Source organism: Eublepharis macularius, chromosome 10, assembly GCF_028583425.1.
Source record: "Eublepharis macularius isolate TG4126 chromosome 10, MPM_Emac_v1.0, whole genome shotgun sequence".
Lineage (NCBI taxonomy): Eukaryota > Metazoa > Chordata > Lepidosauria > Squamata > Eublepharidae > Eublepharis > Eublepharis macularius.
The window spans coordinates 28623908-28645336 of NC_072799.1; the positions used below are offsets into that span (position 1 = coordinate 28623908).

General features: G+C 42.3%; 1 protein-coding gene across 1 annotated transcript in view; it reads right to left on the minus strand.

The window, feature by feature from the left end:
* Positions 1-21429, minus strand: part of CENPE (centromere protein E) — a 58644-nt gene continuing 37215 nt past the window's right edge. Inside the window, exons 35-46 of the mRNA XM_054989481.1 lie at positions 19560-19718; positions 18147-18356; positions 16156-16296; positions 13798-14010; positions 11177-11383; positions 9639-10055; positions 8445-8648; positions 6317-6429; positions 4757-4854; positions 2978-3137; positions 1978-2222; positions 1-333 (exon numbers count right to left, since the gene is read on the minus strand). Of these exons, the coding sequence (XP_054845456.1) occupies positions 221-333; positions 1978-2222; positions 2978-3137; positions 4757-4854; positions 6317-6429; positions 8445-8648; positions 9639-10055; positions 11177-11383; positions 13798-14010; positions 16156-16296; positions 18147-18356; positions 19560-19718 (2280 nt within the window). The 3' untranslated portion in view covers positions 1-220. The remainder of the gene's footprint in view (positions 334-1977; positions 2223-2977; positions 3138-4756; positions 4855-6316; positions 6430-8444; positions 8649-9638; positions 10056-11176; positions 11384-13797; positions 14011-16155; positions 16297-18146; positions 18357-19559; positions 19719-21429) is intronic.

Here is a 21429-nt window from a genome sequence, read left to right on the forward strand (position 1 = left end):
TCTTGGAACTTTATTTAGAATGTTACATGCAAGTAGGAAAAATCCAAAGGAGAATATACAAATACACACACACACAAATACACCCTGCCAAATAAAACTGACAGGCATAGCTGACTATTCCCCTCAGTGCTGAGGAAATTAAAATCCTTGCTTTGGTAACCTGAAAGATTCTGCTTAGAGTCCATAAAAGTAATGAATAAACGAACAAAAAGCAGCGGTGTTATTGTGTCTTGCACTCAGGGGCGCTGTCTTTATTTGTTCTGGCAATCCTGCGTTTAAGACCGTTTTCTGAAGATGCTGCTTCTGTGGATTCACCACCTGCAAGCTTTACGTCTGTTGGAGATAAAGAACGTATGACAGTTATCCAAGATTGAAAAGTCTGCAATCCAACATATGCCCTGAAATTACCTGTAATGTTAGATACAACCAGAAAATAAACAGTTGTTCAGAAAATATTGGCCTGAGGCAAATGTGCCCAGGCCTCTTAGACTTTCCCTCCTAATGTTCATTGGTCATTGTATGGAGATTATTGTTTGTAAACGAGTCTCTACAGACAGCCAGAGTAGTGTAGTATAGTAGTTAAGTGTCAGACTACAATCTAGGAGACCCAGGTTTGAATCCTCAGTGCCATGAAAGATCACTGGGTAACCTTGGGCCAGTCACACACTCTCAGCCTAATTTACCTCATAGGGTTGTTGTGTGAGGATAAAATGGAGGAAAGTAAAATCATGTAAGCCACCTTGGGTCCCCCTTTAGGGAAAAAGGTGGAGTATAAACAAATAAGACTTGAAAAAGACAAGAATTTAACTGTATCAGTACATTTTGTCCCAAAAGCACTGTCAAGTAATCTGTGCAATTTAACTGTATGCTGCTGAGGACAAGCTACATTTTGGAAGGGGGTGATTAAGAACTGTTCTTGGCAGGAATGAAGAGATTTACAGTGCTGAAGTGGGTAGACAAGGACTGCAAACATGCTGCGAAGTATGTTTAAGAGAAAGATAAAAATATCCTGGATTTGGAGGTTTCTGATCAATTTGGTGTCTCCAAATGTGTGGAGACAATGGCACAGCCACATACCATGCACACTAATCTCAGTCATGAGCCTCTAAATTGAATAAAGATGGGTGGGCATGGTTTTACTCATAGCAATTGCTCCCTCAATGAATTTGATAGTTGGGACTGGATTTGCACATACACGTGAAGCTGCCTTCCCATGAATCAGACCATTGGTCCATCAAGGTCACTATCGTCTACTTAGACTAGCAACGGCACTCCAGTGTCTCAGGCTGAGGTCTTTCATATCACCAACTACCTTTTAACTTGAGATGCTGAACCTGGGACCTTCTGCATACCCAGCAGATACTCTGCCATTGAGCAATACTCTCTCCCCCAAGACTTTAAAAATTAGAAACAATTCAGAGCCCAAAGTCTCCCAGAGACAGGAACGAGCCATCTCCCCCAAGAGTCTGGCAGTCCGTTTTAAAGAATGTATTAAGATTGTGTATGATACACTAACAGGTGCTGTCAGAACACTTGACTGTACTTGTAACTGAGAGCTCCAAGAGCTCGTATGACAGTATTCTTCAGCAGCACTTGTACTTAAAGTGTAATTTTGTTTGACTCGTACCTTTTGGTACAGTGATTAAGGCTCTAGTTCTACCCACATAGAAGATGAGAAAGAAGACTTGGGCCAACAACCCACTAATCACTAGAACAGGAAGGTGCCGCTGCTGCCTGCCATCTTGTTGCCTTGGAGGTTTAGCAGCTACAGGCCTGATGTGGGGAAACGATCAGCATCCAAGGAAAACCTGCAAACAAGTTTTATGTGGAGTCTTTTGGGCTGCCCATACTGTTGAGTCATGAAGACTACTAATCAGTCTTGTGTGATTAGGCTGACTTAAATCTAAAAATGGACAAGATTCAAGCAAAGCCTTTGATGAAAGAAAGTAGGTCCAAAGTGCATCCTAAGTTACCTACCATTAAAGGTTCCCAAGCATGAATTATCAAAGAAAGACACTGGACAATTCAACTGCACAGGTGGTGTATCCAATGACAGAACTGCTCGTGAGGAAGGAGAGGAAGACAGCCCTGCCAATGAGGGAGGTGCAGTTTTCCTTGGAGATTTTAATCTTGGTTCTTCACTAATGTCTCTAGATTGTTCTTTCATCTTCAGAGCTCGCTCCTTCCATTTCTTAACTTCCTCTTTCAACAGAAGTTCATTTCTTAAAGAGACAGGTACAAATATGTAAGTATTCAATGTTCAGCTGAACTCAACAATTTTAACAAGAGAAAAGGGTTTTGTGTTTAGGCAGAGGAAGATATTCCACTGCAACCACCTTCATGACAATATCACATGTGAATCTTCAGATGGCTCAGTACTGAGGCGAGATTTTCCTATTTGTCAGCTTTGAACTGGTATTTGTACTGTGCACACACATGCCTGGGTACAAACAGTTATACAGAGTAACTCACTGCTACAGGTGACCACCCGCTATTCAGAACTGGTGGCAAAGAGATAAAACGATCACCATCCAAAAAAGCTCAGGCAAACTGCCAACCCTATCCAACTGCATCAGGCTGGCTCAGATGGTTCTGTTCCAATAACAGCAGTCTCTTCCATTAGTGTAAAGAGCCTCTTCTGCTAGGCTTTTGCATCAGGGTACGGCACCTTGTGCCAGTGGAAGGCACCCATTAGTAGAACAGATCTGTTGGATCCAGTCCATCTTGTGACAGGCTACAGCCTGACCAGCCCACTGTTTAAGGGAGGCAGCCAATACAGATACATTGTTAAACCTAATAGATAGTTTTCAGCTTGTTGGTCTAGAAGTCGTATGTACCAGTGGAAACCTGATGCTTCATGGTTAAAAAAAAAGCACTTTGGAGAATGCATTCTTTAAAAGAGCAACAAAACCTAAATGTCGAAAAGGCAGGCAACGATCTATAGAAACGAAAGTTCTGGATCATTGTTAAGACTTACTTCAGCAGCAGTTCATGTTCTTTCTTGAGCTGGCCAAGTTCTCTTTCCAGTTTAGCACGCTCACACTGCAGCATGAGCAGCTGGGTATTTTGTACAATTCCACTTCCACCACCGCAAGTTATAGGTAGGGATGGCTGAGAAATGTCTTTGCTGGACATTACTGAAAAATAATTCACCAGAGTCTGTATGAGAAACAGAAGCATAAAATGCACCACAGCAGCATAGCTGCCTCTGGATGAGCAAGAGGAGTGATGGAGGTGGTGTGGTAAGGAAATATTTCAACCTTCCAGCTTTTGTAACTGACACTGTAGCCTGAAAAGAGGACTCTCCCAAATGCTGGACTACCAGCTGTTCCCAAAGCATACAGATGTGTCCCAGTTTCACCTTTTAATCAAAAGTGCGCATGTTCAAGGTTGTATGGCTGGGATTTTAATTGGAGAATTCTACACCTTTAGACTTAAAGAGTAGACGTGGGTATGGATCGAAATACAAATCAAATTTCGTGACGAATTGGGCAGATTTGTGTTTTGCGAAACGTGTTTCGTGGGGCTGCAGTTTTTGTGAAATTCATGAATTTTGGAGCCGATTTGTTTGATTTTTGAATGATTCGTGATGCCAGACAGGCTGGCGCCGCTCCAGATTCCCTAGGCAACATAGGCCCGGAATGTCTGCAGATCTTTTGTTGCCATTGGAAACCCCAATCTTAGCCCATATAACCTTGATAGGCAGCTCTCCCTGCCAACTGGAGAGCTTCCATTCTGCCTTATACAGCAAGGAGTGGGGTGGGGGGTTAATCCCCTAGGCAACTGAGGAGATGGGCCTTCTGTAGCCATGGGAACACCAATCTCATCCCTCCAAACCCTGTTAGGCAGTTCTGTCTGCCAACCAGAGACCTCCTGTTCTGCTCTATGTGAGCATTTCTTACATAAGGCACAGCTCTCTGTCTCATGTTTTTCAGTTCCAGTAGACAGAGGGAGAGGGAGGACCTGTTGCTGGGATTCGGAGTGAGAGAGTGGAATTGGGAGCTTTTGGCTGGATTTGCTGCGGCTTTAAAAGAGACTGAAAAGCCTCTTTCTTATTTTCAGCTCTTGGCCTTGCTGGGAAGGTCGTTGGGTGAGGGTGCCTTCTTTCCTCCACCCCACTCAACCCCAGTCTCAGGGCATTGCCTAGCTCTGGGGTCTAGCTTGACTGAGGTCTACCTTTTTCCCTTTATTTTTCTTTGCTTATATTCTTATTTAGAACATTTGTTCTTGCTGGCTTGTTGGGTGAGGGTGTGTGGAGGAGAGCTTGCTGAAGTCTCCCTGCGAGTTTGGCATCTCTGGGTATGAAGGGGGCCATTGAAGTGCCCTGAGTTCTGATGAATCACAAAACTAACGAATCATTTCACGAATCGGGACAATTTCGTGAAAGTTCATGATTCATGGAATGTGATGAAACATGAAATGCTTGTTTCGTTTTTTCCCCATTTCGTGCCCATCTCTATTAAAGAGCCTTCTATAAAAAACTTAAGTTCTGATGCAGTTGCAAGTACCAATGTGTGCAATCCAGAATGAAAAAAGTGTCTCCATAATTTCAGATGCAAATTTTGGTTTTATAGTGCCAAGACTTTGAGTATAGGGGGAGGAATTTCTTCAAGAATCCTAGTTATTCTTTGTGCATTAATTGGGAGGAAAGTCTCTGCTTTCCAGTAAGCTCTCTTTCAACAACTGACTTGAAAATCACACCTTCTTCTTTGTAGAAACTCACACTTTGCCCAACAAATATTTACTTTAAACTCACCTGTTACATCTTGATCTTGTTGTGCTTGGCGCAGATCTTCCCTCAGTTTTCTTAACTGTTCACCCCTGTGCTCTGCAAGAGCTTTTGCGTTTGCCATTCTAATAAGAAATAACAGTCTTGTGATTTACCATCCACATTCCATGCTTTAAAGAAGTTTCATCAGAACGTAAGAGCGGCCCTACTGGATCATGCCAATGGTCTATCTAGTACAGCAACCTGTTTCATCCAGTGCCCAACAAGCAGGGCATAGAGTCCAAACCTTTCACTTGATGTTGCCTCCTAGCCTTTGAATATGGAGGTTCCCTTTAGTCACCATTGATGGACCTGTCCTCTAGGAAATCTGTCGAACCTCCTTTTAAAACCATCCATGCTCATGACCATCTCTATGGCCACTGGCAGTGAGTTCCACAATGTAACTACTTGTTGAGTAAAAAAGTATTCTCTTTTGTGCACCTCGAATCTTTTTACCTATCAACTTCACAGGGTGCCACTGAGTGCTAGCACTATGGGAGAGGGAGAAAAGTTCTTCTCTATCCACTTTCCCTACCCCATGCATACTTTTATAAACCTCCATTATGTCCGTCCCTCCCCTTAGTCATCTCTTTTCCAAACTGGAAAGTCCCAGACTCTTCAGCCTTTCCTCATAGCAAAGATGCTCCAACCCCTTAATCACTACAGTTGCCCTCTTCTGAATGTTTTTCAGCTCTGTAATGCCCTCTGAGATACAGTGAGTAGAACTACAGTGAGTAGAACTGCACAATGTGCTCAAAATAGTTGCTTTTCTGTAAGTATGCAAGAGTTATTTTCACCCAAGTCTAAAAATGCATAATACATCCCACTAAAAAAGTGTAATAACATTAGCAGTATTCATTATTAAACCCAGAGTCAACCAGAACCCACCATGCAATCCTAAGCAAAGACACACCCTTCTAAGCCACTGGTTTTAATGGGGTTAGAATTGCACCGCAGAGGTCCTAGAAATAAGGCACTTTTCAGCAGAAGCTGCAGGAGGCATCTGCCTGGCACATCACTCAAGGCATTTACAACATAGGAAGACCATGCCCTGGTTCCTAGTTTCTTTAGTCCAAGTTAAGTTGGATTCAGTACTAACATTTAAGCTGCATATAAATATGTGATATGCTGTGGATCTTTAAAGATACTTCTGGCTGTTAAGTGAACTAAAGCAACAGGACAATTCTCCTGTTAACACAAGGCCTCTTCAAATGGAGGTATTTGGTCCTCCTCTGAAAGAGGTGCAAGACCCAGAGGGACTGAAGTGCGGCTAACCTTTCTCCATCCACAGTTTGAGATACAAGGGCCGAATGAGCAAGACACTGGTCAAATTAAAAAGGGAACAAGTGGAAGTGTAGCCACCGGGTGCTGTAAAAGACACTCACAGTGGGAAGGGAGCTGGCAAAGGAACCCAGGAATCATCCTATTCCAGGTGTTCCAAGGTAATAATATTATTATTTATTTTATTTATTCTTGGGCTCTCAGCTAGCAAAGTGTCGAAAAGACTATATATATAAAAAAGCCATCAGCTAGAAATTTAGAACTTACTCCCGGTCAAAACATTTGGACTGTTTCATTATTGCCATATCAGCTTTAGCAAGTTTAGTTTTGAGGTCCTCAATTTCTTCCTTATACAGTTGAGCACCTTTGTTCAGCTGGGCCTAAACAGAGGGGGAGAAGAGGAGAAAGGAACACGTATGGGAGAAAAATCCTGCTTTTTATTCTTCTGTACAGATTCCTCCCCAAGACAACAGATAAGTGGCTTTTTAAAAAACTGCTTGGTTTTTTTAAAGTCCTAGGAAGATAAACATTACTAGGACTATAGCATAAGGCTTCTCATTTCAGTAAATGAATAATGAAAAAGCCTCACTCTGTCTACAATTTTTGTTGTTTGTTATTATTTAAAAACATTTTTATGCTGCCTTTCACACAGTGTGAGGTCCCCAAAGTGGCAAACAATCCAAAACACTGAAAACATGCTGTAATGATTTGAAGTGTATGTTTTTTTTAAATGCTTGGTGTGTTACAGAAGAAGGGGGGCAGGGGTCAAAGAGAGGGATGAGTGAGTGAGGTGATTGGTTGATGACTGAGAGTATGGGTGGAGCTAAAAAGTGTGTGTGGGGAGAGAGAGGCAGTTAGCTATGTAGCCGGGAGTTAATGGTCAAGCTGTTAGGAGGTAATAGAGTGTCTTCCAATTAGAATCCAAAAAAAGTTGCTGTGAAAAGCCCTAGAATTCTAGAGGGCAATTTAAGGACTAGAGAATAGAGGTTGGCATGGACCAGAAAACAGACCAAAATTTAACATGGACTGGGCCTGTTCAGCATTCGTGAACCTGTGGGTCATGGGACACCCATTTCCCACGGACACCATGGAATTTTCGCTGGTCCATTGGTCTGTTAAAGCCTCCCTGCCTTTGTGGCAAGCAGCGCTGGGAGCGCTTTCGTATTTAAATCCTCCCTTGCTCCAACTGACTGGTGACCCACCAGTCAGCTGGAGCAAGGGGGAGAGTTAGAGTGCTCCCAGCACTGCTGGCAAGAGGCGCCAGGAGCGCTTTAACATTTAAATCCCCCCTTGCTCCAGCTGACTGGCAGGCCTGCCAGTTAGCTGGAGCAAGTTTGGGGTTAAAGTGCTCCCATTGCCAGCCCGGACCGATGAACCGATTGGTTTGCGAACTGCCGCTGGACTGTTAAAAGTTTGTGGTCCGTCACGGACCATGGGTTTTTCCTTGTCTGTGCCCACCTCTACTAGAGAGAGTCAGATCTTGATATTGCCAGAGTATCATAGGAGAGTGAGATGAATAAGCTAAAGAAGAGAAGTGAAAGGAGAGAGAAGTGACTGTGACTCTAAGCCAGAAGAATAACATACCCAGTTTTATTTTCTGAAGAGAAATTATCCAACAACCTGAAACCAATATGCTTCATGTATTAATAAAGGTTTGTTTTGGATTTTTTTGTTCACTCCAGAGTTATATGTGATTTCTATATACCGGTCTCATCCTCAGGGCCCATATAGTCCCACAAAGGAGCCCAACGCTTGGGCACAATAATCAGGGAAAAATTAGTTAACTAGATTGGAATTGAATTCCTGGTGGCAGCATTACCTACCCAGAGGGTGAAATAACAAGAGGGTTTAAGGTACCAAATCTAAACACATGACAGAAAGGGAGTCGTGAAACATGCTTTTAAAAATACAGAGTATAAAAGCAATTAAAAACATTAAACTACATGCATATGCACAATTGAGCCACATACACCAGCAGGAGGGTCACTGAGGGAATGCCAAATGAAACAGTTAATTTTTCACTCGCCAGTGAAAGACCATGACAGAGGAATCCCCCTGGGGAGAGAATTTCACAGTTTGGGTATCATGACCAAGGAGGCCCAGCTCTAAGTTTGCCACCTGACTTGCCTCTGAGGACAGAGTTGCATGAAGAAGGACCCTTGAGGATGAATAACATTTATATACCTTGTAGGTGGTTCATAAGATATGTTGGTCCCAAGCCATATAGGGCTTTAAAAGTCAACATCAGCACCTAGGATTGGACCCAAAAGAGTAAGGGCAATACATCACATACTATTCCCTCCTCCTGTATCATATGGCTTTGCAATTATTGGGCTCTTTGAGAATGTTTGTCACCCATCTGTAATGGGAAATAGGAAGACAAGGCAGCACATACCTTGAGAGTCTGGTTCTCCATTACTGTACTAGTTAGGCAGTTCTCTTTCTCCTCTAATGAAGCCCGAAGTCGGACCACTTCGCTCTTGGATGCTCTCACTTTAAGTTCCATTTCTAGCACCGCTATTCTTTTTTCCTTTTCTAGAAGATTTTTCCCTGCTTTGTTTGCTGCATTTTCTAGTTCTTGAATTTTCAGCTTCAGACCCTTTGAACAAGCACATGTTATTTGAATAGTCATCAATGACAAACACCAGTGGAATCTGCTGAGTTTTTGCTGTTGGTGACAGCTTGTCCCTTTGGCTCACAGCCTAGAGGACAGTTACAGCAACCCTATTATTTCAGACTGAGGAGCTTTAAGACCAAGTGCATCTTGACAACTTAATGCACATACTTAAAAGCCATGCAACAAATCCCATCCAGTCTCTGCTGCAGCACTAGCCGTGTCTAGAAAGGACACTTCAATACACCTCCTATCTAGAAAGCAGCTTGAGGACACTGCAGGTTCTCATGGCCATGTTTTCCCATATAGGGACGTGCTGCAGGGAGATGCAGCCTCTCCCCATTAGGGCATGTGTTAGATACTTGTTCTATTTTTAAAACATGCAGCCAATGCTGAAAATGTGTCAAATGAAGAAGTGACATGCCCCCTGACCTCAAGATCAGTTCTGTCTTCCCTGATTGGAAGCCTAGAAACTCAGCAATGTGGATTGAGAGATACAAGAAACAGCACACACTTGCTCTAGATGTTCAAGGTGGACGCACAGCTGCTACTGAAAGCAAGCAGCTCCACATCTCCTCCACCCCATCTATGGGGTCTTCAGATTGCCTAACCGTGAACTAACAAGGTGACACATTGCTCTTGGTCTCCCACCTTCGTAAGCCACACCCAAAGTGGAAGAGGGCTGCCATGCATCACGAGCTTTCAATGGGGAGAAGGGAGAGGATTCAGGACTACTGTTTTCAGCAGGAGCCATGCATCCTCCATAATATCTAGTTCCAGTAACCCACGTCACCTTCTTTAAGGACTGCCTCGTGTTTCAGTTCTCCAAGGTAAACTTGAATGCCCTATTAGGACTTATGACTAAAAAAAAAAAAAATCTTTTATCACCAACACATCTGAAGAGCTGATATGAGACAGTACATGTGGATGTGTGTGTCTTATTCTGATGCCTCTGACTGTATAAACAAGTCATACCTGCATGTCTTGATCTTGCGCTTTTAATTTACTGTCAAGTCTGTAATTTTCTTCTTCTAGGATAAGGTTAGCATGACCACTAGGCACTTGCAGTTCTTTAAGGGTATTCAGTTCCTGAAGCAATTCCCTCGTTCTCTCTCTGCATATTTTCAGAGCGGCTTCTGCCTCTGTGCAGTAATTAGCTTTCCTGGCTTCTAGCTCTTCTCTAGCTTCTATGAGAACCTGAGATTTAGGTTTCAAGAACCGGCCCACAGGCAACAGCCTCTCGCTGTCTTGCTTTGTTCTCGTCTCAAAGTCTTGTACATCAAAAGGAACTGAACACCTGCTTGCTCTTCTGCCATCGATCTCCAGTTGTTGCAACATCACTTCTATACTGTGAATTTCATCATCCATTTGGGACACATCGTTCCAAATTTGCTGCATCAGGGAAAAAAAAAAAGATGTTCACATATTCTTCATGCCCCCACCTGTCCCTTTAAAGTTCAAGCTTCTGGTCTTTGTGGTTAGGTCAAAAGTCTGAACACAACACTTGTTATAACACTAATAATGATTTCAATGAGTGTGTATCTACTAATATACCTGAACTCCATTCTCAGCAGTCACCCAAATACACATTTTTTCACCTTCTCTGTACTCCACTTCCTTAGTTTACATCACAATTACTTTGGCAACAAGTTCAAATCGTTTGGGGCATTATTCCTCTTTTTTCAAAGAGTCAACTCTGCTTGTCCTTGATAACTAAATTGTATCAGAAACAGCAATACTCAGAAGGGGTGACACTAGATATACTGCAACTGATGTACACAGAGGCTAGAATCCATATCGCTACTTGGGCATAACCAGCAGATTCTAATTTTTCCTTCCTTGAATAGCAGACTTCCATGCCATTATTGGAGGACTTCTGAATGTCTAGCTAGGTGGCTCCTGCTTTAAAGACAGACATGGCCCAAACCAGCACCATGAGTCTCTGGGTCCTGGCTTATGTACTCCATTTTCAGAATATCTGGCACTATCAAAGTAGAATGTTTTGTCATGTTAATATAAAATGCTGTGGTTGTACACACAGGGTTGGATTCAGCAGAAACTTTCTACAAAGGGAAGGAAAACCAATTCTCCACCTGCTTCTCCTCTAACCCCTTTCATGCTGTTCCTGGGGTGTCCTTAACCTCACCCTCCTAATGCTGCTGTGGGACATTTTTGGGCTGCAGCTGGGGAAAGGTGAGACAGACATGCTCCATTGGTGGAAATCCTTTCTGTCAACAGACATGATCTGTGGGAACCAAGCCAAATTCAAAAGCAGAAAGATGACTGAATTGTATTCCTTAAGGAGAAGCCGTAACCTACTGAATTTTTTTGAATTTTCACTCTAGATTAAAAAAAATATCAACACATGAGTATCTATTTTGGACACTTGTAGCAGTGACCAACTTCAAGTTTTTCCCTTTCTAAAATATAAATTTTCTGACTTAAAGGGACATCTTAACACAACAGCTTAAAACCACCTGATTCCCGGACAGGAAGTATAATCAAAATACTACCTCTCCATAGAAGTCCAAATTCTGGCTCAGTTCAGGTATACGGAGCTGCTGAGATACAGCGGCATGTGGGTTCTGGCAAGGCTTAAGACTTTGGATCTGAATTAACAGCTCGTGTTGTTTTCTCCTCTCATCAAGCAGCTCCAGTGTGTAGTTGCTGATGCTAGCATAGTATTCACCCTTCTTCTTGCACAGGCGGGTAAAAAGGAACTGCAGAAAATGGAAATACTTTTACTGAGAACATGCAAATGGTACTTAGTCAGGCACTGCCTTTGCAGCACTGCCTGACTCATGAGAAATCACAAACAAAAACTATTTATCTGGATTGGTAGGAAGAAGATGAAAAACCATTTGCCTTCTGCTCCCCTCCAACCCCACTCCAATACCGGCAGTTATAATAGGTTTTCTACAGCTATCTAGCAAACATATTATGAGCTCATACTAATTCAGCGCAACTAAGACAGAATGAAGACGGATAGTTCAGTCAACAGGATCACATTAGTAGCAGCCAAATAAAAGGGAAGTCGACTGTGTTTTGTGACAAGGATTATTTCGCCAGGAGTTAATTTTGGCCATAAACATGAAGAGAGGCAGATTTGTTTCAATGGGTAGTTTCTCCTGTAATTGCAACCAGAAATATCCAGCGGTTGGCTCTTTCCTAGTTCTAAAAGACCTGGCAACTCTAAGATCTTTGAAAACTTACCGGAGTTTTCTCAGTGAGAAGACTGTCAGAAGTTATTTAACACATGCACACAGGTGGGCTTGGATGTGTTCTTTTTCCTGCTTCCCCACAACATTGCGTTTCCATGCACCTCCTGGTTTCCCCCATCTTTCTTGAAACCTTCCTCAAATCTGCTGTGCAGTGATGTTTGGGGAAAGAACACCACAAAACCAGGATGGCACCCAAGTGGATGGTAATGGCCAGAACGTTCTGGTCCTGCCCTGTTCCCCTTGGCTATTCCCCCCATCACTGGTAGGCTTTTTTGGGTGTTTTAGTCAATAATTGAAAATTATAACCATCTTTTAAGGCAGCTGCAAAAAACAAAATGCTGTTGCTCGACTATTAACAGGAGCAAGCAGGAGCTTGAACATCATTCCCATCCTACAGTCACTCCATTGGCTACCTATCAGTTACTGTGCTCAGTTCAAGGTAATGGTTATCACATACAAAGCCCTTCACGGCCTTGGTCCAGCATACCTACGGGACCGCCTCTCTCCCTATGTCCCTCCACAGCAGCTTCGCTCATCTGAACAGGGTCTCTTGCAAGTGCCAGCCTGTACATGGGCTAAATCAACAGCCGCCCATACACGGGCTTTCTCTGTGGTGGCCCCTACCCCATGGAATGGCCTGCCTGAGGAGGTCAGGAGAGCCCCCACCCTCCTGGCTTTCCACAAACAATGAAAAACTGAATTATTCAAAAAGGCCTTTTTCTCAGCTAAGAGGGTGATATTGTAGGAAAGGGATCCCAAATGTTTTGCGAATGAGTTAGAAACCATAGAATTCACCATTATGTTGCCTTACATAATGTTGCTTTAAATATGTACTCCTATATCCTACCTGTGCTTTCTATTGTTCAATGTAAGTCTTAGAATTGATTATGTTCTGTTTCAGCAATTCCTCAACCCCATACTGGATCCTTGCTAATACTATATCTTTGTAAACTTATATTCTTTTACCCCATGACATTGTTTATGGAAATGTTCTTGACACTGTATAGAAATACCTGCCCTTGTCCTTGCCACTAATTGTACTAATCTCACACTATGTAATCCGCCTTGAGTCTCAGTGAGAAAGGCAGAATATAAATAAGATAAATAAAATAAAATAATGAAAAGTTAATTCTTCTAAGAATTTTTAATCAAAGCTGAGAATTCAGAGGACGTGCTATATTACAAAATATAATTCTATAACAATATTCAACTGCCAGTTTAAAAACCCTGAAGAAAAACCCCAGTGTCACAGAGGGGACTGGCCATTGCTAGATGGCTGGAGAAGGGAAAATGCAGGGAAACCCACCGTACATAAGCCCCTTAGCAGCTGCAGCAGGGAAACCATGGAAGACTGTCCACATGTGGAAAACATGAGCGGCAGACAAGACTTCTTGAAAGGCAACTTGACTACCCACCAGTTTCCCTTGCAGTATTAAACTGCAGGAACACAGTGGGCATTCCAGTTTGTATGCTCATTTCATACTTGTCTATAGTGAGGCCAAACCGAACCAGATGGTGCCACACTTTTTGTTATTAAATGTTCCTATCGTGAAATCTGTATGCACAGAGCTCTATGTAATACAAAACAGCAGGTCCCTGCCTTGAGGAGCTTCATGTAAAATCCAACATAAGGAAACGGAACTAGAAATTAATGCACTGAAATGGGTCTTGGAATACTCTCCCAGAACCCACCGCAACACAGCACTTGCATAAAGCTTCCAGGGCAGGCAGGCAAATGCAGAAAGAGATACCTGAAGGCAGAAAGCAAGGACTAGCACTTCTGTTATATGAAGCGCAAGACTGTGGCTACACACAAACAGAAAAATTCTCTGTGCCCACGTTTACATTTCATGCAAAGCTACTGCATAGTGAAGAATGTTACAGAACACACATGAATTATTTAAAACTGATACCTGCACTTTGTTCAGCAATCTGTGGAGACTGTTGCTTACGAGCTCATGTTCCACTTGAAGTTTTCTGATCGGTTTTGCCTTCTCGCGGGACACTTCTTCAAGACCTTTTGCCACTAGTGCTTTTTGATTGTTAACTTCAATGTTTAGATAAAGTGCAATTCTTCCAAGATATTCGTATCTCTTTTCTATCAGCGGGAGTTTCTGCAGAGCCTCCTGATATAAGAGAAACAGAATAAGGTTCAGTTGCAAATAATGGGTTGGATCCAACCAGCTTTTCTGCTGGTGCAAAAGGAACAAGGAGGGGTCCCTTTTGATCGCTCACAAAGGCTAGGCAGCTTTTGGATCCTGCTTTATTGCTGGAGAAGCAAGGCAATATGGCTGCAAAAAAAAAAAAAAAGCATTTTACCAACTTAGCTTGGAAGACAGCTCTTATCTTGATCCAACTGACTTGGCTATATGGATCCGTGCTACAGTTACCTCAGTGCTAGACTACATGGGTCTGCCCTTAAAGACAACTTGGAAACTCAGGTTAGTATAGAATGTCGCAGCATGGTTATCAACAGGCACTAAACAGAATCTTCTATCGCTCATTCTGCAGACACTCCATTGTTTGCCGATCAGTTACTGGGCTTAAGTTCTAGCTATTGTTTACAAAGTGCTTAAGGGCATGAGCCTGCATACCTGCAGGACCACTTACCGGTGTGTTCTATTGCAACAGCTGCCATCACTGGACCAAAGCCTTCTGAGGGTACCACCCTGCAGAACAGGCAAAACTGGCAACTGTCTGTTCATGCAAATGGTGGCGACTCCCACATTATGCAGCAGCCTGCCTGAGACTATCAGGAAGGCTGCCCCCCGCCCCCGGTACTTCCATTGTTTTACACAATGTGCAGAACAGAATTGTGCAGGAGGGCATCCTTTTAAAAGGAGATGCACTATAGTATAATGGATCAGCCCAGGTAGTGACTTCTATTAAGAGATAAAATTTTCCTACATTGATTGTTCTGTTGTCTTAGACAACTGTTCCTTGATCCTCGTTCCATTGTGTTATTTTGTTTTATTAAATATCATTGCTGTTAGACTGAATTGTTTTATACAAGGAATAAATTTGTACCTACATTGATCATCTGAGTGCCTTACGTCTTTTGTTTGCTTGTGTTGCTTTCCCCATTCTTCAGTCCCAGCCCGTGTATTATTCTGTTTCATTAAGAACCTTTGCTGTTAGCCAGAATTGTTTTATCATATTTTTACTCTGACTGACTGACTGTCTTTCTTGTACCTGTAATCTGCCCAGTCCTTCTACATTATACTGTTTTAAAAGAAGCTTTGTTAGACTCAACTGCTTTTTATCATATTTTGTAATTTACTTGCTGATTGACTGAGCAGTTCTTATATTTGCAATCCGTCTTGAGTCCCAGTGAGAAAGGAGAACTATAAATGAAGCTAATAATAATCATGGGATCTGTGTACCAAAGCTAAGTGAAATTTACTACCAGTGGAAATAGCAATGGCCATATCTTTAAAAGGGGGTTAAGACAGATTTATGGAAGACAGATCCACCAATGGCTACTAGCCATGGTGAGTAAAAGAGACTTTCATATTCAGAGGCAGTAAGCCTTTGAAACCCAGTGCTAGGAGGTAACATCAGGAGAAGCCCTTGGCCTCTATGCCCTGGGTTTTTTTTGCCATCCAGGGCAATGGGTTGACCACTGAGTGAAACAGGAAGCTGGACTAGATTACACAGGGAGCACAAAAGAGGTGTCATTTCATCATGTTGCTGTGGTCGAGTGGAGAAAGAGCCAGCTAAAAATGAAACATAACGCAAGACTATTTTGAAGGGTATATTGCCAATTTTATGCATCATCTGTGCATTCTCTTCAAAACTGATTTGGAAATTTGTTCTGGGCAAACTTCAATGACAGCTATTACTTTCTAACATTTTAAGTATGATTATAATCTTTCCAGGCGTATTGTTATTCTGTTGTAAGCTGCTCCAGAGTCCTGGTGGGAAGGGCAGGGTATAAATATTTTAAATCAGTAGAATTTTTTAAACATTCATATACCACATCTCAGTATCAATTTTTCAAAGCCATTTATAACTATAACACAACACATCAGAATTAAACCACTAGAACAGCAGATCAAGCAAAAGCACTGGAAGAGAAGCCTGCCTGTCAGAATGATACCAGACACAATTACAGTGGGCGTCAATAAGCGAGCATCTCCTGGAATAAATTTGTAGGGCAAAATAAAAGCTCTCTTGCACCTAAATGCACTTTCAGGGCATAAAAATAGATTCTGTAATAAATGCAGTTCAGTATATATGTGAAGAATGTGATGAATGTTAATGTTATTCACCGTTATTTTTGAGACTTTTGCTTGAAGCATTTCAAGGTTCTCTTGTTCTTTGTTTTCCGGCATCTTTTCTTGAGTGTCTTTTTCCAGTTGCTGTTTCAGTTCATGCAAATCTTGCTCCAATTTTGCATTTGTTTTGGAGAACTAAAATGCAGAATATGTATTGAAAGAACAATGAAATAGTTGAAGCAGGGCGTGTGCAATATCCAAGTAGTTGTGCAGCTTCATCTTGGTGTCAAATTAAAACCAAATACAGAAAAACCTTTTTAATTCTCTCTGTGAATGTAAATGGGAACACAATTTGGTTGACTAAGTCACTGTGACAAATTGTAAGCATTGGAACACTCAAGCAACTGCTATGTGTCTGTCCTGAATAGATGGGAAACAAATGAGGAGTACAGGCTGGATTAAACTTGTTCATTTTCAATTCACCAATTTTTAGCCACCAAGATAGTTAATTTGGCATTAGAACTGCAGCCCAAATTGACTTGTGTATGGATGAATTAATAGATTTTTCCAGAGAGGGACTACATCTTGGTGTAGTGATTAGAAGCAGCAAGACTCTAATCTGGAGGGCCAGGTTTGATTCCCCACTCCTTCACCTGAAGCCAGCTGAGTGACCTTGAGTCGGTCACAGCATCTAGGAGCTCTCTCAGCCCCACCCACCTCACAGGGTGATTGTTGTGAGGATAATAATGACACACTTTGTAAACCGCTCTGAGTGGGCATTACGTTGTCCTGAAGGGCGGTATATAAATCAAATGTTGTTATTATTACTTGGAAATGATAAAAAGGAGGGCTGCTTTGGTCTTGTCCCTCCACAACTGAATTCATACTCTACTTTCCCACACAACCCCAAAGCAGGCCATAGTACATTCTCTGTATAAGACTGCAGAAGAAGCTAAATATAGCACCAACTAGCTCCATTTTTTAAAAGTGATAAGATGAAGCGATATAGATGTCAACTTTGATAGTTATTACTTCAATAATCACATAATGTTCATTTTGCAGTTTTGTTTTTAAAAGTTAGGCTTCAACGTCTCTAAAACTGCCAGATATGCTTCTGTTCACACAACTGCTAATTAAGAACTGAACCGGTCTCAGAAAGTTGGAAATTGGATCAATTTAAAACCATATTTAAATACTTTGTTAACCAGTGTTGTCAAAAGATAGCTAAAAGCCAGAAGGTTCCAAGTCTTGGCTTCTTCTAAACTGCACTCCCACACCAGGTCAAGACAACATCAATTCAGAACGGGCAGGAACATGGTTTACTGCCAGTTTTGTTCATGCGTCTCCACCACACCACCAACGTAGGAATTCTGGTTCAAAACTCTGGTGACATATATATATGCTTGGTTCTATGGAATTAGTTTTTCTTCCATAAACTGCAGTTCTAATCCTGGATTAAACTCTGGTTTGTAGGCTGGGGTGAGAACACACTCAATTAATGATGCATGATTGCACTCATGCGGCATGTGTAATGAGAGTTAGTTTTAGAACAGGATTCCTACATCACACTTGGCATGGGAAGGGAGGAGGAAGGACTTGAACACATAGTCAAGCCTGATGTTGATTTGGTGCAATGTCTGAATGCAGCCCTCGTCTTACTCCAACATAACAAGAGCTGAGTGCTTATATTGGTGGAGTCCTCCCTAAAAAGCTATAGTGTTTGGGGTAGTTAAGTCTACTCTACAAGCTGAGATACAGACAAGGCCCTGGCCCAGCTTTGCAGCTTGGCAAGTAGCAGCTCTCTTAACAGGTATACCACCATCAAGAAGTACTGCCCCATCACAAGAATATGATACTTTGTTCAAACACACACTTTCTCGAACACATTAAAACTATCCAGAATTTAAGTAACTTCTCACAAGACACTGTTGCTCAAGTGACAGAGGTGGGGCTGGCCCGTCTAATTTACATTTGGCACTACAGTTCAAGTTACAAGGATGAAAACATTCCTGCTATTATTCTACATGCTTGAGCATCTCAAATACCTTCTCAGTGTTTTCAAGCAAGTTGCTCTGAAGCTGGTCGTTCTCAGCTTTAGCGTTCTCCATTGCTTGCTGGATGTTGTCCCTTTCTTTTTTAAGCATAGAATTCTCCATCCCAAGTTGCTGCACATTCTTGGCCTCAGCTTTCCATTTAGCCAGCAAATGGTTGTTTTCAGCAACTTGTAATGTTAATTTTTCAGTCAACTCCTCCAACTATCAAGACAAAAAATTATAAAAACAAAGTTAAACTTTCTGGTAATATCTGTTACAGACTTATAGGAAAGAGAGAAGAATAAAGCTCTCTAACCCCCTCCCTGGAAATTTGCACCCAAGTGCCTCAAGGCACACAGAGCAGTCTACATAGAAACCAAACTTTGCCCAAGATGCATATTATCAATTGTTTTGCAAGGCTCAACATTTGAGCTGAGGGCATAATTACATACATAGGTTTTGTCACATAAGCACATATTCTGCATGCATGGGGACTTAACATTTTACGCTCAATATCTTACTAGAGCATTAGTTAGAGACACCCATTTTAAGTAAAAACGTTTAATGGGAACTCATGGCCCCCATCAGCGCCTGCGGCATGCTGAACCATCCCCTTTCAAAGTGTGCGACAAATTCTCCACAGAAGCCTCTGTCTTCGAAACCATGACAACCACATCTGCTATAGTTGAAAAGCAAGTATTCTGTCTATGGCCTTTAAGGTCAGGTTTCAGAGAGTTGCTTATTCTGAACAGCCAAATTCAAAAAGCCCTCACCTAAGTTATAGACAATCTTGTTTGTTGCACTGCTCCACAGACCAATGGTGAATGAGAACATGAAAGAAGGTTCAGCGCACCCAGATGAGACTGAGCAACTGCTGGACCATTTGGACTTTTCTGAACTTTGGATTTAAGACTAGTAGTTGTTGGCTGGAAACTGCAGGAGGAGTCTTTATCAAATTTCCTTTGCCTGTGCAAATGCTGTCTGAAAAGTCCAATTTCTACTCCGTGCAGCCCCTTATTGGAAAATGGTGGTTACGGCTATAATGGTTTATGGAGAAGTTTTTAAAATAAAGTTTGATGTATCAAAAGAGCTCTAAAGGATGGAAATATATCTAAAGGATGCAACTGTTTTCCAACTACACTTCAAGGATTTTCTTGTGCAATTACATGTTTTGCATAGAGTAAATGTATAAAGTGGCCAAAAGGATGTAATGAAGAACATACAATGAAAATTTTGCAAGTCCTTGTTGACCAGCTCTCACGTATTTCAATTTTTAAAATGTTCGGAATACAAAATGAATATATTGCTGTGAGGAAATCTTACTTTGCAAGGTAGTATTTTGTGGATCTCATGCATTTCGAAATCACTTCAATGGGCGCACAGAACTTCCAGCGTTTAACAGTCTCCTGCCAGTCATTTTCATACCTGCATTTTTAGCAGTGCCGTTTCTGTTTCAAGTTCTGCTTCCCGTTTCCGAAGCTGCTCCTCTTGCTCAATGATCAAGCTCTCCTGCCTAGCAATCTGCTGCTCTTGGCATTTTGTTTTCTCCAGCAACTTCTCCACCTCTGCCTGAGTATCTAAAACCTTAAAAGACAAAGTATGCACAAGAAATGAAAGTTCAGGCTGTTAGCCACTGGCACTTCTAGACTGAAATGGCAGCAAGGGCATCAGGTGCCTTTTCGGCAGTCAATGGGAAAACAAGTGTGCACGAACCCCAGCAACTCACACCTCCCAGTTCTGAGTGCTGACCACAGCCACTCCGGAAATCAGGCAGGTAGGATGCGGTTCAAGTTATTTGTGAGCGGTCCCTCAGTGGAACAGGCTTCCTCGGGAGCTGGTGGGCTCTCCTTCTTTGGAGGTTTTTAAGGAGAGGCTAGATGGCCATCTGACAGCAATGCTGATTCTGTGAACCTGGGCAGATCATGAGGGGTAGGGCAGAATGGGTTACATTAGTTCTCATGGCCCTTCTTACATGCCCACGGTAATGCTGCTCACCACCTTGGGGTCAGGTAGCAATTTTCCACAGTTCCTGGAGGAGTTTTGCCATCTTCTGGGCATGGAGCTGGGGGTCACTGGGGCAGTCGGGGGGAGGTAGTTGTGAATTTCCTGCATTGTGCAGGGGGTTGGACTAGATGATCCTAAAAGTCCTTTTCAACCCTATGATTGGAAGCTCTCCCTTTCTCAAAGGCCACACTTCCCAATCTCTGGTCCGTTTCTGGGGTGTACCCATGCACAAGGCATGAATTCCAGACTTCAGCTTAATAAAAGGTAAATTTATTAGTTAAGGAGTGTCTCCACAAAACATGAAACACTCTATTCAGGCAAAAAGCATTAAAACAAGAAATCCTTACTGTTGCTAAATGCTAAAACCAGTCTATCTAAACTTTCAAGCTACCTAGCAAAGCATCTTTTTGTGGTTTCCATAGTTGCATATCTCACCCATCAATCACAAAACAAGCCATCTCTCTCATACTCAATCAATTCAGCTAAGGACATACTAAGGGTGATAAAACTTTCAGCGTTCATTTTACAGCTTCCATCTCTGTTGAGTAAGTGAACGGAGAAGTCATCTTTCTAGCCCTCACTGAGTCACCCAGCAACACAGGAACCAATCAGAACTAAGCTGTTAATTGGCATTACAGCTGTGTGAAAACTAGGGAGTTGAGCAGAGAGCCCTCTTGAGAACAGTCTCTTCAGGGAATCTCTAGGGAACTCAGAAACTGTATTGTCGAAGGCTTTCACAGCCGGAGAATGATGGTTGTTGTGGGTTTTCCGGGCTGTATTGCCGTGGTCTTGGCATTGTAGTTCCTGACGTTTCGCCAGCAGCTGTGGCTGGCATCTTCAGAGGTGTAGCACCAAAAGACAGAGATCTCTCAGTGTCACAGTGTGGAAAAGATGTTGGCAGGTCATTTATATCTACTCAGGAGGGGTGGGGTTGAGCTGAGTCATCCTGTAAGAGTTTCCCAGGGTGTGCAATGCTAATGGCGGGAGGCTTCACTGTATCCTGAGGAGGTTCTTTTGCATATGGATTGGTACTTGATGTGCTAATCTTCTCTGCAGGGCTATTGTTGGGGATAGAATGTTTTGTTAGCCTGGTGTTTTTCAGAACTGGAAACCATGCTCTGTTCATTCTTAAGGTTTCTTCTTTCCTGTTGAAGTTTTGCTTATGCTTGTGAATTTCAATGGCTTCCCTGTGCAGTCTGACAAAGTAGTTGGAAGTGTTGTCCAGTATTTTGGTGTCCTAGAATAAGATACTGTGCCCTGTTTGCGTTAGGCTATGTTCAGCCACTGCTGA